At 30.3% G+C, this 14,263-nt stretch overlaps 1 protein-coding gene across 1 annotated transcript; it reads left to right on the top strand.

Annotated features, from left to right (window-relative positions):
- The first annotated feature begins 12,821 nt into the window (after window positions 1-12,821).
- LOC133314043 (18.5 kDa class I heat shock protein-like) lies at window positions 12,822-13,633 on the top strand. The gene has a single exon (XM_061515480.1). The coding sequence runs from the start codon at window positions 12,905-12,907 to the stop codon at window positions 13,385-13,387; it is 483 nt and encodes a 160-aa protein (XP_061371464.1). The 5' UTR covers window positions 12,822-12,904; the 3' UTR covers window positions 13,388-13,633.
- The last annotated feature ends 630 nt before the right edge of the window (window positions 13,634-14,263 follow it).

Genomic DNA, 14,263 nt, shown 5'->3' with positions numbered 1-14,263 from the left:
AAAATTTTTTATATTATAAACAAAAATAAATATAATAAAGTATGAACCTAATATAAAAAGTTTAAAATAATTTTAGTACGAGATTGAAGTTCAATTCTCTCAACTTTTGCTGAAAGTTTCGATCCTGGAACCTGTGGGTTATGGGCCCACCACGCTTCCGCTGCGCCACTTTGATTTGTTAAACATTCTATATCTACTAAATCATACCAACTCTGCAACCAAGCACCATCAATATGTAGGACTTGTGGGTCATGGGCCCATCACGCTTTCCCTGCGCCACTTTGATTTGTTAAACATTCTATATCTACTAAACCATACCGACTCTGCAACCAAGCACCATCAATATACCTAAAAGCGTCCAACTATTTTCAAAATATTTATCTTAATTAATGCATATGCTTTATTATTCATTCTGAAAATATACCGTTGGCAAATAGATTATTTATGTTGCTTACTTTTTAAAAAAAATCCATTTTGTTCTATCAAGATTATATAGAACTAATAAATCTATAGCTTTACCTCTAATCTTAGTATTATCAAATAAATCAAAAATTTAAAGTAATTTTCTTCATATAAATTATATCGTAATTTCCAATTATTTCAGAAACTTATTTTTTGAAAATGTACTGTATGTCTGTATGTCTGTATGTTGAGTGTTTTATTATACATTTTGAAAATATATCGTTGTAAATAGGTTGTTTGTTTATGTTGTTTACTTTTTTTAAAATCCATTTCTGTTCTATCAATACATACAAGTAATAAATCTATAGCCGCAAAACATCAAACTTACATTATCAAAAAAATAAAAAAAAACTAAGCTAGTTTTTTCATATAAATTTTATCATAATATCAAATTATCTCAAATTAGTAAAGAAAGTGCAAATTATATGTATATATATATATATATATATATATATATATATATATATATATATATATATAATTATAAATGTATATATATGAAATTTTCATGTAATCTTTATGAACATTTTCATGTGATCTTTATGAACATTCTTTCATGTGTTGTTAATGAAAATATTATTTCATAAGATCTTTGCGAATAAGAAATTTTATATTTTATATTTCAGTTTGGTTTAAGCTTGCAAACTTTAACTTACAACTTGGTAGGCCTTACATGTCGTATTAGGCTTTTTAGTTTTTTATAATATGTCAGGCCAGATTTATAAATCAAACATTTAATATGTCAGTATATGTTTTAAATATTTTATATAGGCTTAGGCTATCAAAGCTAAAGCCTGACATAATCTGTCTCATTTACACCCATAAATATGACTACCTGATTACATCCACCAAAATAAAAAATATGACCACCTGATTAATTTATTTGGTTAATTGTTTGATTCATATTAAAATATTGTAATAACGCTTAATATATAATAAAAAATGATATTTTTAAAAATAATCATATAAAATAATAAAATTGTTTTTAGTTAAAAAATTATTACGTATTTTGTTATATTATTTATCAAATTGATAGGTAGTAAGAAAATATAATATTTTCAATCAACAACGTATTAATTATATTCATTTTTTGTTCCTGATTTTATTTTTGTTTTGTTACATTTTATTTAATAAATAAACTAAATATTATCATATATTTTAATAAAAAGCTTAGACTATAAATTAAAAATAGTAAGTTAGTATAAAATGAAAAAGTGTTTTTTTATTTTAAATGGTATATATAACTTTGTGCAATTTTAAATTTATTGTATCTTTTCAGGAAAATAAAAAACATAGTATTTTCATTGAATTCAAACTTTTTTTAATATTTTTTAATAAATGACTGAAATAGCAAATAACTAAAATTACAATAAAAAAGATTTATTTATAAACGAAAATAAAAATGAAATATTACTGTTTAAAACAGAATATGAAATTTGTCATTATTACCCAATTTGGAGGTTAGCAATCTACGTTTATTTCTGAAATAATTTCAAACTTTTTAATTCTCTTTACTTATTCAATGAATAAAAGTGTAAATAATTAAAAAAATTAAAATTCATTACTTTTATTGAGATAAATATAAGTGGTTTTATTGAAGGAAATTTGGACTTGAGATTCGAGCCCCCGCTCAAAAAAAATTCTCACAGGACTCAGCCATTCCATTTAGACATACCACTCACTACTAAAAAATGCAAAATTTTCGACGAAAAATTTGCCGTCAAAATTATTGACGAAAAATAAATTTCTGTTGAAAAATTGTAAAAAATATGGGAAATGTTTTTCTCATGTTGCATGAGACAATTTGTCTCATGCAACACACACAAAAGTAGGTGGAACCCATTAAGAAGAGGAGAGAGAAAGCGAAAAAGTGGGTCCCACCAACTTTTTTGTATGTTGCGTGAGACAAATTGTCTCATGCAACATGAGAAAAATATTTTCCAAAAAATATATGATAAAAGAAATTATATTCATGAATTTTTCGACGGAAATCATATTCCATAAAAAAATTTCGATAGAAAATGAATTCAGTCAAAAACCCATATAAAAAAAATAATGTTTATGAATTTTTCGACTGAAATCAGATTCCGTAGAAAAATTTTGACGAAAAACGAATTTCATCGAAGACCCATATAAAAAAATTATATTTATGAATTTTTCGACGGAAATCAGATTTAGAATGTTTTGTAACATCGGATGCCATACAAGTTCATTGATGTAGAATGTGTATACATTTTCAAGAATGATCAATTCTTATGGAGATCGCCATGATACTCATATTAATCATGAATGTTTCTTATGCAGATGAAGGCATTTGACCCTACACATGGTAGGGTCGGAGGTAAGGATAGTTCCTTTCTACGTACATATGGACGAGGGGCCATTAAAGGTCGAGGGCAGGACCACACGTCATTCTCTTCATGTATGCAAACAACATCACCAGATGCACAATTACCATCATCGACAGTCCAAAAGACACCAGATCCGTTTGTAGCTTCTACTGAAGAAGCAAATGAGGTTATCTTACTAACTATGCACATATTCTACATTTTTATTTCCAAAAAATTTGTGTTCTAATATGATTATTGGCAAATTTATTGGCTTTTTCTCTTGTTTTTGTTAAACAGGATCACGCTCTGTCCCACTAGAGGCTCCTTATTATGGTCCACCTCCACCTGTCATCCAAGATCTTGTTCCACGATGGGGGGAGATTGATCCCGTGGACAATCGTATATGGGTACGACGACCGTCGATGGCAACAAGTAAGTACAACAATTGTTAATGGTAATTGTGTTATTTTTTCTATACATCTTCATGTAAGTGTTGATAATAATTTAAATGCATTGGTCAATATAATCACATTACAATGTATTTCAGCTTTGAACCATATGATGTAGTGTGCAAAATATCAAAAATAATCAAGCGCAACTATGACGGTCCATACCCTATATATAGGGCAGTTTCAGGCAACGTCAAGGAGAACTGGTTCAACACATTGATGGTAATGTTGCCCTTCAAATCTGACCATATTAATATTTATGCATGATTCAAGGTTTTTCAAGTTAATGTTGATTAATTTACTAACTTGTCTTTTTGTCATGTTTAATCCTTGTAGGAAAAATATAAATGCTTGTCGGATGACCAATATCTTTTTGATAAAGCATACAAGACCAAAGCCACTGACATAATCAAAAATCACTTGAATTTGATAAGAAAAGGAAAGGGCAATACGTCTTGGATGAGACTAAATGTTCTTGATGGTTTAAAGGTTCATTGGTCTAATGAAAAATGGAAGAAAATGGCTGAAGCAAATAAGAGGAACAAGTCCAAATTTGACGGACCTTCACATTCTGGATGTTCAATTCCATCTACTAAGCATGCAAGGCGGTTGGTAAGAATACTTATAATTGCATATGCATGTAGATTCATAAAATGGTAAGCCTTTTTTTTTATATTTAGCGTATTATGTTCCAATTGTTTGATGTAAATGTATCACGCAACAGGCAGATGGGGTCACGGATTCGTCCGCGCTAGATTGGGCTGTGTTCAAGCATACACACACATCTAAAGATGATCGTGACAGGTGGTGCAATGACAAGGAAAAGGCAATAGTTGTGAGTATTATTGATTTTTACACCAAATGTTTACTTTCAAAATCTTATTAGTTTTAGTGCACCTGACTTTAACACATCAATACTTTCTATGTAAATTTTAGGATGGCTTTACGAGACTGAGGGAAGAGAGAGACAGTCAAGTCACTCCAGGAAAGGATGCTAGCAGTGTTGCCTCGGATAATGAAGAATTCTTGCAGGAAGCTGGTGGGGTTAACCGTAAAGGACGGATATACGGTTTAGGTACACGGGTAGGATCATTTAAGCAATCTCAGTTCTCCAATGGGCTACCACTTGGAGTGTTCCAGCAAGAGCATGACAAGATGCGCACATTGATTATGCAATTGCAGGGTACAATTGCATAGCAAGAAGAGAGGGCTGCACAACAACAGGAGAAGGCTGCACATCAGGAGAAAGGGTTGAGCAAAAGGATAGTCTCAAGGTTATGATGCAGAGGCGAATGGAAAAAATGGAGAAGCTTTTGCGAAGGCTTCCTGAGGCATTATTAGATACTAAGGATGACGACTATACTCATCCCCCGTCTCAGGACCAAGGTGATGACCATGATCACGCAGGTCATCCACCAGCATGACTTTTTTTTTATCTTTTTTGGATGTATATGACATGGACTATTGTACATAGACTCTTTTGATTTGTATATGACAAGAACTTTTGTATATGTATGTCCCTTTTGATTAGCATATGTCTTGGACATTTATAGATATAGGACTCTTTTGATTAGTATGTGACAGGGACTTTTGTATATGTATGTCCCTTTTGATTAGCATATGTCTTGGACATTTATAGATATAGTACTCTTTGATTAGTATATGATGGGGACTTTTGTATATGTATTTCCCTTTTGATTAGTATATGTCTTGGATATTTATAGATATATGACTCTTTTGAGTAGTATATGACAGTGACTTTTGTTTATGTATGTCTCTTTTGATGAGTATATGTCTTGGATATTTATATATATAAGTCTCTTTTGATTTGTATATGACAGGGACTTTTGTATATGTATGTCTCTTTTGATTAGTATATGTCTTGGACATTTTACATATATAACACTCTTTTGATTAGTATATGGCAGAGACTTTTGTAGATGTATGTCACTTTTGATTAGTATATGTCTTGAACATTTATACATATAAGACTTTTTCGATTAGTATATGACAGGGACTTTTGTACACATAATTATATTAAGATCATATAATTTTGATATGTTACTCTCATTATATTTGTTTATCAGGTGTGAAACATAAATTGGTATTAATTTTGTTGAGAAAAAAAAATTCAACGGAAAAACAATTTCGTCAAAAATTGAGACAAGATTTTTCGACGGAATTTTATTCATTTTTCGTCGAAAAATATTACAAGATTTTTCATCGGAATTATATTCATTTTCGGTCAAAAATTTTCAGTGGAATTTGTTTTCCGTCGAAAATTGAGACAAGATTTTTCGACCGAATTTCATTCATTTTCCGTAGAAATTTGTTTACGAAATTTATTTTTCGTCGAAAATTATTACAAGATTTTTCGACGGAATTTCATTCATTTTCCATTGAAAAATTTCGACGGAATTATTTTTTTGTCGAAACTTTCCACAGAAATTTTTCCATCCAAATTTTTCGACTGAATCTTTAATTCCGTTGAAATTTTTTTTACCCACGAAGACATATTCGACGGCTTCATTTCCGTCGAAAATGTCATTTTTGACGGAATTTCAACCATTTTCCACGGAATTTTTTCTTCGAAAAAATAGCATTTTCTAGTAGTGCTCGTTACATTTTCCCTCATTCCTTCCTTAAACTCGAGATCTCCCCCTTCTCTCAGCACAAATCTGGAAATAGTGAACGAATTCGAGGTCTCATTGAATGAAGATGGGTATGAACGAACGTTCATTGAGGCAGAAACCTAAGTGAAACCCACAATAGCCAAGAAGAGATGCTGAGTATTATTTTGTTTACACCAAAATAGGCCATGCCCAATTCAAAATCAAGCGCAACAGCCATACATGATCCATACTCACCTATGAAAACACCATCATTACATTATGCATGCAACTGAAATAATCCAATAAGAAAATCTGGAACTTAGCAGCTTGATTTTGGTAATCCCTTAAATAATTAATTATTGAGTGGTATATGTTTCACACAAGGAAACCCACCACTTATCTATTGAAAAAAAAAAACTACTACTTATCGCTAATGACACATTCTATTAAAAAGAAAAAAGAAATAAGTTTCTAAGGAGGAAAAGAAAAAAAACATTTTCCCTTTTTTTAATATATATATATATAAGGGAAAAGTGTTTGTCATTTTAAATGACATAAAGTTATGTCATTTTAAGAGAGATAGACACAAACAAAATTATTTAAAATTTAAATTAAAAAAGAACCGCCCACTTTCTCTCTCATGATTTTCATTCTTTGTGTCTATCTCTCTCTTAACATGACATAACTTATGTCATTTAAAATGACAAACACCAAACCTTATATATAATAGTATTTTGGGCTAAAAAAACATGTATATTTGGACATAAAAATCAAGTACATTTGGACTAAAAAATTAGAGCCAGCTTCCTCAAAGTTTGCTTGCAATTCTAGGTACATTTGAATTCTTTCTCTTGTTCTCATGTTCAGTGTAATTGCCTACAAGTAGGGGTGCTAAATGAGGCAGGGGCCTTTGGCTCGGCTCGTGAAGGCTTACATGTCTGAAATTGGTTGTTGGCATCAGGCTTGAACTTGTATAAAAGCTCGTTTAATAAAAAAAGCTTCAGGCTCCAATTCAAAAGCTCGGCATTAGAGTCTCTCAGACCGACCTAGTATATTATTTTATTTTTTTATATATTTTTTATACTACTTGTAATATTCCTCTCTTTCTCCTCAATCCATTTCATCCCATTTTATTGGTTAAATAGAGCTTTTGAATGATTTTGTTCTATATTATGCTGTTTGGATATACCTTGAATTTATGAATATTTATGGAATTACTAGTGTTATTGATTATATATTCTGTTTGGATAAATTTTTATTGTCTTATTTTTTTAAACAGGCTAAATCAGGCTTTTATTTTTTGAAAATAAGACAAGCCACAGGCCAATAATTATATTTATAACAGGCAACAGGCTTGGTCAGGCTGACCCATTTAAATACAAACTTAACCTTTTAAGAGAAGAGCTCGGCTCGGCTCGTTAACACCCCTACCTACAAGCCAATAAATAGTAATACATTTTCATTTTAATGTAAAAAAATTACATAAATTTTTGTGTTATATAATAAATAATAATCTATATCATATTTTGGATTCTTTAGCTCAAATCACAAAACCAATCGTTTTATAGCACGAAAAACTTCATGTAGCGAAGTAATTATTATTTAAAATTTTGTAGCAAATATATATATATATATATATATATATATATATATATATATATATATATATATATATATATGGGGAGGGATCTTTTGACTCTAGAGTAAGACTTACAACTCTTACTCTTCATCTCAACCGTTGATTTCCGTCCATCTAACGATTATTTATAACAATTAATTATTTATTTATTTCAAATAAATAATAACAATTAGATGTACGAAAATCAACGGTTGAGATGGACAGTAAAAGTTGTAAGTTTTACTTTAGAGTCAAAAGATCCCTCCCCTATATATATATATATATATATATATATATATTTAGGGTTTTTGTAGTGAATGCAGATAAGTTATTTGCATTGAGTTCAAAATGACGTCGTTTTGGACAGAAATCAATGTGTTTTTGTAATTATAATGAGAGGGAAGTGTGTTTACACTAAGGGAAAAATTACTCTTATGTAATATAAAAGTAATTTTATTTTTAATAGACTCATTAAAAATTGTGACATTCTTTTTTTTATTTTTTTTGTAAATGGCAGGTCTCAGTGCATGTACACTTACAAATTTTTTGAATCATTTATATCTTTATTTAAAAATTTTTTATCACTTATCCCATTCACTCAGGGGGTAAATGCAGTGTTAAGAAACCCGAACCGACCCGGGAACCGGTAAACCGGTCATGTAACCGGTCCGGTTGAAGCAACGGACCGGTCATGTATCAGAACCGATGCGACCCGGTGCGACCCGGCCGGTTTTCATGAAAATCAGTGACCCGGTCGGTTAACCGGCGACCCGGTCAGGTCCAAAAAAAAATCTAAATTTTTTTTCAAAAAAAAATCATAATGGACACATTTTAATATTTTTTTGTTTATTGATTTACATAAGTTTTGTACCTACAACACTAATATTATCTCAATTATACACTATACAGAAAATTTTGATTTGATTTATAGTTAGAGATGTTATTTTCTGAACCTAAAGCCCCATATCACGATCATTATATTTTTGTTTGATCTTTTATTGGATAATAATATTTAATTTATTATTTTTTATATTAAAATATTTGAGATTTTTATCATTTTTTAGATATTTGAGTATGTTTATAATTTTTTAATATAAATTATAAAATTGTATATAATTACCGGGTCATGCGTTTGAACCAGTGACCCACTGGCTAAACTAGTGACTCGGTGACCCAGTACCTCGATGGGTCAATGACCGGACCGATTTTAATAACATTGGGTAAATGATTTAAAAATTTTGGGAGAAGATAAATGATTATGAGAAAAGTACTAGGAGATTTTTAAAATTTTCCCTAAAATAAATAATAATTATTTGATATAATTGTGTAGATATTTTGCGATAGTGATATTTTGTCTTGATATAAACCTGGAATAAAGCCCAATAATTCGGTCCATAACACGTAACATTCTATTTCAATTGAAAAAAAGAAAAAAGTATTTTGTCCCAAATTTTGAAATCTTTTGAATCTTATATATAGATTTGTGATGTGAGAATCATCTCGATCATAACATGTGAGAAAATCTTAATCATCAATTAATAAGTTGATGGTGATGATTTTATAATTTTCTATTTTAATATTTTTTTTCTATCATCCTTTATCACCATTGATTCCTCTTGTATGATTAAACAAAATTTAAATGATATAATCATATTAAATAACACGTAAAAGAATCTATTTTCAATTAGAGTAATGGAACTGCAAAGGAAAAGGCTAGAACCAATTACTTTTAGTAAAATTTTATACGACAATAAGACTACAATCAATTTTCCAGCTTTCGAAGGTGTAATCCTTTAACATCAAATCAATTCAGAAAACTTGATTTAGCTACTACGAAAAATAAAAATGAAACTTAAAATTAGGTTGTTTGCATATATGCGCCCACCCAGAACAATGAAAATTTTGAGAATTTGAAAATCAGCTTTGATAATCGATCTGATTAAAACTCCACACCGTAGCTATATATTATAGAGTGTACATTAATAATGAAGCTTCCAAATGAGAATGATTAATCAGCTTCATATCACTTTTAATAGTTTTTTATATTATTTTATTTTTCTTAGTTTTGATAAAATGGGTAGGATATTGTAACAACCAGTTAGTGTTACTACTAATGTTACTACCAATCAATTTAACCGTTAGATCGATTATGTTGATCCAACGGTTATATTTATTTCTATCTTTGTATGATTATGATTTCTCATATTTAATGTGAAAGCATTAAATATGGAAAATCATAATCATACAAAGGTGAAAATAAATATAAATTATTAAATATGAGGAATCATAACCATACAAAAATGAAAATAAATATAACCGTTAGATCAACATAATCGATCTAACAGTGAAATTGATTGATAGTAACATTGGTAGTAACACTAATTGATTGTTACAATATTCTTCCCCTGATAAAAACGTTATTTGTTTTTAGTGTTTTCATATTGGGTGTATAAACACATAGAAGGAGATAAATGATCTAAAATGAAGATTAAACCCAGACATTATTTTCACTCTCCAATCCACTTTAGAGAGTAAAGATGGTTATCAGTCCATTTTTTAAAACAACATAATTTTTATTTTCTTTATCTAAATTTCATCGTACTTCTTTTCATTTTTTTTATTGACAAAAATTTGTAAACAATAATTTTACTCTAAAAATCTTGGAGTGGGTAAGCTAGACTAAGGAATAAACAGAAGTTGCATGTGTATTATTTATTTTCATTAATATACCAGATCCAAAATGGGCAGATTGATGAAACCTGTTAACCTGTGTACGGTAAGTCTTTAATTTAGGTTAGATGTTTTGCTATTGAAGAAATTGTAGCTTGTCAACCCGAAATTAAGTTAAATTCATGAGTTCAAATGGGTGAATAGAATAATAGAAATCAATCATAAAGCTTCTGTTTGTTTATGCTTTTTAGAAGGAAAAAGTTATTGTTAATTAAAAAAAATTAATAAGGCAACTGGATAATGTTTTAAAAAAATAAAAATTCAAAATAGATTAGAACTTATTCTTTCTGTTTGTTTATGCTTTTACTCATTCTTAGCACTATTAGATTAGAATCTCATTTAACCTTCATTATTTTTCTCTCTTTTTAATATTATGATCTAACGGTGTTAAAAATAATTAGGTATAATAGGCATAAAAAAAAATAGGTATAATATCACATCTCATAAAATTAAGATGTTTAGTTAAAACTGACATAAGTGATAAGAAGTTTTTTTTTACTATAGTAAAAAGCTTTTTCTTCGTAAGCAAAATTTTTAACACTATGGAATATATAATTCATCTCTTTATTTGTTTATAAAAAAAAAAAAATCATCTCTTTATTTCGAATCTAGCTACCCATTTCCCATTTAACCCCATAATGTTTGAGCACTTAGAATGCAAAACATACTACATATTTTTTCAAAAAAAAATTACTGTATAAAAGTGACTTTTTTTTACATAATCTAAAATGAAACTAATTATCCTAAAATAGTTTATCGACATACATATCCTAAAATAAAACTTATTCTATTATAATTGATTGTAACAATAATTGATTATACATATAACGGATTACTGAAAAAATGTTTTCACAGCTAATTCTAACACACCCTTACCGTTTGCTTCTCAAGCTAGAAAAAAAAAAAGATTTTAAAAAATTGTATCATAAAAGTACTTTAAAAAAAAAAACTTATACAAACGCACTTTAGAATTTTACGGGGCAATCACTTCTCATAAAGATAGTGACATAGTCAAAGCTCGAACTTACTAGGGGCACTTATATAATCAAGTAAATGAAATATTTTTTGGTCCCTAAGAATTAAATTGAAATTGCAGGTATGGTCACTCTCTTTATCCAAGCAAACTTGAAGACAAAATTAATGAAATGTGCCTAATAGTCTGAGTAGGTTTATAGCTTAGAGTAATAACTATATAATTGCTTTGAAGAAGTTAAGAAAGCAAGCAATAATCCCACTCCACACAAATTAGTTGACCTTTATTTAATTTAATTTTTTTTAATACCAATTATTGTCACAAACCCTAACATGTTTGACTAATCTAGTTTCGAGCAATGTTTTAAAACCCCGTCTCGTCTCGGGATCCATCCCGCCGAGTCACTGACCCCTTCTCTCTGAGGGTTGGGATCAGCAGTTAGACTCTACATGCACATTGACCTCTCTGACCTCCGAAACCCCGCGGTTGAACCCATGACTCTTGGGTCAAAGGGGGTCACTGTATTTTTTTTTTTTAAAAAAAAATTTACTCACGAAAAGGCGTTGTTTGATGTAAAAAAAACTCGATTTGCCTAGATTTAGAATTAGATATGAAATCTGAATCATTATTATTCTTCTCGTCCAATCTTCTCTCCCAAACCTAGACTCAGTCTCCCTGATCCGGTGATCTCCTCTGCCGTGTTAGTTCTTTTCTCCTTACCATTGATTCGTCGCGCCGCCACCTCTCCTTCGTCGTTTGCTTTTGGATAAAGGATCTCCTTTCACATGTTGTTGTAAATGCGTGAGAAGCATAAGGGATGATATAACTTTTCATTAACTCCATTGGAATATGTGTTTTATATTTTGATACTTTGATTAGCTTGTGTAATATTGACTTGTGGATGTAATTGGTTGAATTATATTAAGTATATTTTGAATCTTTGATAATTGATGGTTTGATTTTTTTGAATTTTTCATACAAGATATATATTTATATTTTTTTAATGTATAAAATCGAGTCAGTAAAATGACCTCGTGATACTCCGGTTGAATCCGTGACCCCTGACCTCGGCCGAATCGTTGGCTGGACCGAGTTTTTAAACATTGGTTTCGAGATTGAGTCATTTACCATCCTCAGAAGTTGCGGCTCTCAGAATTAAAACTCAATACTCTTTTCACAAGTCAAATCTTGAGGTCTAGTTGACTATCACTATACTAGCAATGTAATGTAATGAAGAGCAGTTTTTCATGCCTGAGATTTTAAAAACAAATGCATTTGCATTACTAACATTATTTAAAAAAAAAAAGATGAAAATTATAACAAGCTAAAAATTAGTTTTATATTTTGTATTTTTAGGAAGGCCCTATTAGCATTACAACATGGGTTGAGCCCAAAGATGCGAAAGAAACTAAGGCCCTATTAAGCACCACTATTTTCTTTTAGCCCAACACAAATAATTTGGGCTTGAAAACCCAAGCCAGATAAATAATGAAGTCATACAGTAATATCTAGACCCTTCTGGGTTGGGAATTGTGCCGAAAAGTCTAGAAGGTTGTCGAATTTTCAGAGACGGTAAATCAATGGGCATTATTAGGATATTCTGGAAATTACCGGTTACTTCTTTGTTTTTATAAATACGTTGTGTGTCCTTCTGTAGAACACCAAAAAGAAGAAGCGGTTCTTTGTTAACAATTTAAATATCCAGAGTTCAATTAAGGGAAGAAGTGAAGATGTCACTGATTCCACGTTTCTGCGGTGGGCGAAGGAGCAACGTTGTCGATCCATTCTCCCTCGACGTTTGGGACCCTTTCAAGGATTTTCCTTTTCCCAATTCTCTTTCTGGTTCCGTCCCTGAATTTTCTCGGGAAAATTCTGCATTTGTGAGCACACGAGTGGATTGGAAAGAGACCCCAGAAGCACATGTGTTCAAGGCTGATCTTCCTGGTCTGAAGAAGGAGGAAGTGAAGGTTGAGATTGAAGATGACAGGGTTCTTCAGATAACTGGAGAGAGGAACGTTGAGAAAGAAGACAAGAATGACACATGGCATAGAGTGGAGCGTAGCAGTGGCAAGTTCATGAGGAGGTTCAGGTTGCCAGAGAATGCCAAAATGGAACAAGTGAAAGCTTCCATGGAAAATGGGGTTCTTACTGTGACTCTTCCGAAGGAAGAGGTCAAGAAGACTGATGTTAAGGCCATAGAAATCTCTGGTTAAACGGATAATGTTTCTCTGTCTTTTTGGTTAAAAGTTGTGTGCTTGGCTATATATTATTAGGGAAATGTTTTTCTTATGTTAATGGAGATAGGTTATCTCATTTTAGTGACACAAAATTATAAGAGGGACCCAGAAATAATTGGAAAGAGACAAAATAGAGGTGGGATCCATCTTTATTATGTGTGTGTAAGAATTTGATTTATCTTATGTTGAATGAGATAAATATAATCCATATTATTATATGTACTTTTGTGTGTTCTGTCTTTAAGATATCATGAAACCCCTTACCTGGATTGTAAGATATCATGTAATCCTCTGTTTGCTTTAAGTATTATGTTTTTCTTGTTTACCTGGTAATATTTCTAATTTCCAAGCGAAAATATTATGTATTTGGAAAAGTAATCTGAGTCTGAGAATTTTCAGTATAAAATGTCTAATGGAAGAGAAGCTTTAACCAAGCAAAAAAAAATTACTCTGTCAAACGCCACCTTAGTGTATATTAGAAATTCACCTAAAAGAGGACAAATGAATGTTAATGAACAAAGCAAAAGTTTGAGTTACTAATCTGAAAATACCCAGCAAGATGATGTTACAGAATGTCAGAATTTGTGGAAACTCCCTTTTGTTTAAATAAAAAATTTAGTTTGTAATCAGTACATCTGGAGTGCAGACGACATAATATTTATTTTCTTCTTTTAAAAGCTCATTTATTATTATATTTGTTAAAAACCAAGCAATTGAATTGTCAAAAATTAAATATTTTTGTAAATTTAAATAGGTTTATTTTTTTAAAATATATTTTTAAAATAAGCAAGACATAAAAAAAAATATTTTTTTTTTTTGAGAAACCCATACAAACGGCCCCCAAGTATCCAA

The sequence above is a fragment of the Gastrolobium bilobum genome, unplaced genomic scaffold (genome assembly GCF_033153095.1).
Source record: "Gastrolobium bilobum isolate Gb01-03AN ecotype WA unplaced genomic scaffold, APGP_CSIRO_Gbil_v1 utg589, whole genome shotgun sequence".
Classification (NCBI taxonomy): domain Eukaryota; kingdom Viridiplantae; phylum Streptophyta; class Magnoliopsida; order Fabales; family Fabaceae; genus Gastrolobium; species Gastrolobium bilobum.
This window is presented reverse-complemented; position numbering and strand designations above follow the sequence as displayed.

What these genes read in the sequence shown, in the direction of transcription:
- LOC133314043 (XM_061515480.1), top strand. Translation starts at nt 12,905, where the DNA reads ATGTCACTGATTCCACGTTTCTGCGGTGGGCGAAGGAGCAACGTTGTC.